Here is a 4,226-nt window from a genome sequence, read left to right as displayed (position 1 = left end):
GACTCAGCGAACTTAAAGAGAATGCAAGACAACTCACCAGTGAACAGAATTTACCTGATAAGAGAGAAAATACAGACTAACTTCTCTCTGAGAAGAGGCTCAGAAACCTGCATGACAATAAAATAGATGGAACATTCATGTCATCAGAATCCCAGATGCAGAGGAGAAAGAAAGTGGCACCAAAGATATAATAGCTGAAAATTTCCCGATTTTGGCAAAAGAAACAAACTTACAGATTCAAAATGTCGAATGAACCCCAAACAGTATAAAGCCAAAGGAATCCATGGCAAAATACATCATAACTAAGCTTCTGAGAACTAGACAAAAAAAAAAAAAAATCTTGATAGCTGCCAGATATATTTGATACATTACTTATAGAAGAGGAGCAATTGAATGACAGTAGACTTCTCATCTGAAATGATGGAGGCCAGAAGAAAATGGCACATTTTTCAAGTCTTAGGAAAAAAACTGTCAACCACAAACTCTATATCTATAGTCTATATTCTACAGAGTGAAACTATCGTTTAAGAAAGGAGAAATAAAGGCATTTTCAGACAAAGGAGAATGGGAAGACTTCACTCTCAGGAGACCTATCCTTAAAAAATGGCTAAAAAAATGGCTAAAGGAAGTTTTTAAAAGAGAAGCAAATGATAAAAGAAAGAACTGAATAGGAAGCAATAAATAGAAAGATGAAGCAATGGAAAAAGCATATATATGTATATTCATGAGGCTACCCCTCTCCTGAGTTTCATAAATCGTATTCGATTTTAATTAAAAACAAAAAAACACCACCAACTGGTTATCAAGACAATGACATTTAAAAGTGGAGAAGGTTAAGGAACCAAAATCAAGGCGAGGCTCCATACTTCGCTTGAAGTACTGAAACACTGATGCCAGTAGACTGTGATAACTGTAAAAACCCAGAGCAACAGCTCCAAAAATGACACAAGGTACACTTAAAAATTATAAATAGATCAAAATAGAATTCTAAAAATGTTTCAAGTAACCCACAAAAAGGCATGGAAAGAGAATTAAGGAATGACAATGGGGGCGGGGAGAATACAAATAATACAATGGCAGACTTAAGCACTAACATATCAATAAGAATCTTTAGTATAAATGGTCTAAATACACCAAAAGACAGAAACCGGCAGAGTGGTTAAAAAAACTTAACCCAACTAGATGTTTATAAGACACTCACTACAAATTCAACAACATAGGCAAGATGAAAGTAAAAGGATAGAAGAAACATACTTCGTGCAATTGTTAATAATAAAAACAAGAAAGAGCGGCTACAGTAATATCAAAGTAAGCATCAGGGGCACCTGGCTGGCTCAGTTGGTACAGCATGTGACTCTTGATCTCAGGGTCGTGAGATCAAGCCCCACAATGGGGGCAGAGTTTACTTAAAAAAAAAAAAGTAACCATCAGAGCAAAGAAAAAAACTGGTGATGAAGAGGGACATAGAATGCTAGAAGGATTAATCCACCAGGAAATCATAAAGATCCTAAATGTGTACACCAAAAAGCAGAGCCTCAAAACACATGAAGCTAAAACTGATCAAGCTGAAAAGGGTAATAAGCAAATCCCAAATTAAAATTGAGGACTTCAACATCCCCCTCTCAGCAACTGACAGAACTTTTAGACAAATAATTAGCAACACGGATCATATGAACAACACAATCAACACTCTACCCAACAGCAGAATACCATCTTTTGTTCAAGAGCCATGGAATATTTATAAATATAGACCACATTCTGGGCCATAAGACAAATTTTAAAAATTGAACTTACACAGTGTATTCTCTGACAATAATGGAATCAAACTAGAAGTCAGTAACAGACAGACAACAGGAAAATATCTAAACATATGAAAATCAAACAACTACCTTTAAAGTAAGCCATGTGTCAAAGAGGAAGTCTCAAGGGAAATCCAAAAACACATCAAACTGAATAAAAATATAAGACATCAATTTTGGGGGATGCGGCTGAAGCAGTGCCAAAAAAGAAATTTATAGCAGTAATGATTACATTAGAATGAAAAAAGATTTCAAATAAACAATCTACATTCCTATCTCAAGAAAGCACAAGGAAAAAAAAAACCCAAAGCAAGCAGAAGGAAGGAAATACTAAATATAAGAGCACAAATCAATGAAATTAATAACAAAATAGAGAAAATTAAACAAAAAGGTGGTTCTTTGGAAAAAATCAATAAAATTGATAAACCTCTAGCAACACTGACAAGAAAAAAAAGAGAGAAGAAACAAATCACCAATATCAGGAATAAAATAGAGACTATTACTATAGATCCTGCAACTATCAAATATAATAAGGGAATACAAAACTACAAACAACTTTATGCTCATAAATTCAACAACTTAGAAGAAATAGTCAAGTTCCTTGAAAACAACAAACCAGCAAAGCTCAAACAAGATGAATAAGTTGAATAGCCCCACAACCATGAAAGAAACTGAATTTGTTATTTTAAAATTCCCCAAAAAGAAATCTCCAGAACCACATTGTTTCACTGGAGAATTCTACCAAACATACAGAGAATTCACTTCAACTTTACATAAACTGTTCTGGAACATACAAATGAGGGAGCATTTCCCAACTCATTTTAGGAGACCATTATTACCATATACCAAAACCAGACAAAGTACAAAAAAGAAAAGAAGACCAATATTACTAATGAAATTACATGCAAAAATCCTCAACAAAACAACAGGCAACTAAATCTAACAATGTATAAATATATATATACCATGACCAAGTGGGATTTTCCTAGGTATGCAAGACTGTTTCAACATTTGATAGTCAATCACTATAATCCACATTATCAAGAAGCTAAAAAGGAAAATGCTATGATCCTATCAATCGACAGAGAAAAAGCATGACAAAAACCAGTATCCATTCATGATTTTTAAAAAAAATCTTGGCTCAGGAAAGAGGAGTATTACCCTCAACTCAATAAAGAACATCTAGAAAAAGCCTACATCTAACATTGTACTTATTGTAGAAAGACTGAATACTTTCCCTACTAAGATCAGGAACAAGACAAGGATTTTTTAAATTAAGTTTTTCATTTTAATTCCAGTATAATTAACATACAGTGTTATATTAGATTCAGGTGCACAATATAGTGATTCAACAATTCCATACATTACTCACTGCTCATCATGATAAGAGTACTTTTTAATCCCCATCAACTAGTCAACCCATTCCCCCCATCCTCCCATCTTCCTCCCCTCTGGTAGCCATCAGTTTGTTTTCTATGGTTAAGAATCTGTTTCTGGGAACACCAAAAAAGGAATCTTTGGAGAAATCGAAACTACTGGGGAAGGGAGGGCCCAGAGCAAGGTCCGGCGCCCACATCCACACCACCGGTGCTCCATCTCCCACCATGAACCACAACTCCCAGCACTTCTTCTCCGGCGCCCACAACGGCGTCCCCCCGACCTATGAGATGCTCAAGGAGGAGCACGAGGTGGCTGTACTCGGGGCGCCCCAGAGCTCGGCTCCCGTGACGACCACTGTGATCAACATCCGCAGTGAGACAGCCGTGCCCGACCACATCGTCTGGTCCCTGTTCAACACCATCTTCATGAACTGGTGCTGCCTGGGCTTCGTGGCCTTCGCCTACTCCGTGAAGTCCAGGGACCGGAAGATGGTGGGTGACATGACTGGGGCCCAGACTTATGCCTCCACCGCCAAGTGCCTCAACATCTGGGCCCTGGTCCTGGGCCTCCTTCTGACCACTGGATCCATTGTTCTTCTGGTGTTTGTCTACGCTACAGCCTACAGTGTATTTTTAAAGTCTATGCAGGAGAACAATGGGTACCACTAGGTGCTCATGGCAGGAGACCCAAGTCCTCCACCGTGCGCTGCTGGCCCTGTCCCTTAGCGTCCAGCCCTTTACATTAACACACTTGCCTGCCTACAGCTGAATTCAATAAAGTACACTTGCGTGTGAAAAAAAAAAAAAAAAAAAAAAAGAATCTGTTTCTGGTTTAAGACAAGGAATTTTATTTCACCACTGTGATTCAACACAGTACTGAGAGTTCTAACAATTACAGTAGGATATATATATATATATATATATATATATATATACACACACACACACACACACACACACACACACATACACACATATGTGTGTATATATACATATACATATATACGTGTATGTATATGTATATATGTGTGTGTGTATATGTGTATAT

The 4,226-nt window shown here is 37.2% G+C and overlaps 1 protein-coding gene across 1 annotated transcript; it reads left to right on the top strand.

Annotated features, from left to right (window-relative positions):
* The first annotated feature begins 3,313 nt into the window (after positions 1–3,313).
* Positions 3,314–3,968, top strand: LOC118356536 (interferon-induced transmembrane protein 1-like). Its single transcript, XM_035725636.1, has one exon. It carries the CDS (start codon positions 3,404–3,406, stop codon positions 3,845–3,847), a length of 444 nt encoding a protein of 147 aa, XP_035581529.1. The 5' UTR covers positions 3,314–3,403; the 3' UTR covers positions 3,848–3,968.
* Positions 3,969–4,226: the final 258 nt, after the last annotated feature.

This window comes from Zalophus californianus, chromosome X, assembly GCF_009762305.2.
Source record: "Zalophus californianus isolate mZalCal1 chromosome X, mZalCal1.pri.v2, whole genome shotgun sequence".
In the NCBI taxonomy this organism is placed as follows: domain Eukaryota; kingdom Metazoa; phylum Chordata; class Mammalia; order Carnivora; family Otariidae; genus Zalophus; species Zalophus californianus.
The sequence above is the reverse complement of the archived record's forward strand: the minus strand, read 5'-3'. Positions and strand labels throughout refer to the sequence as shown.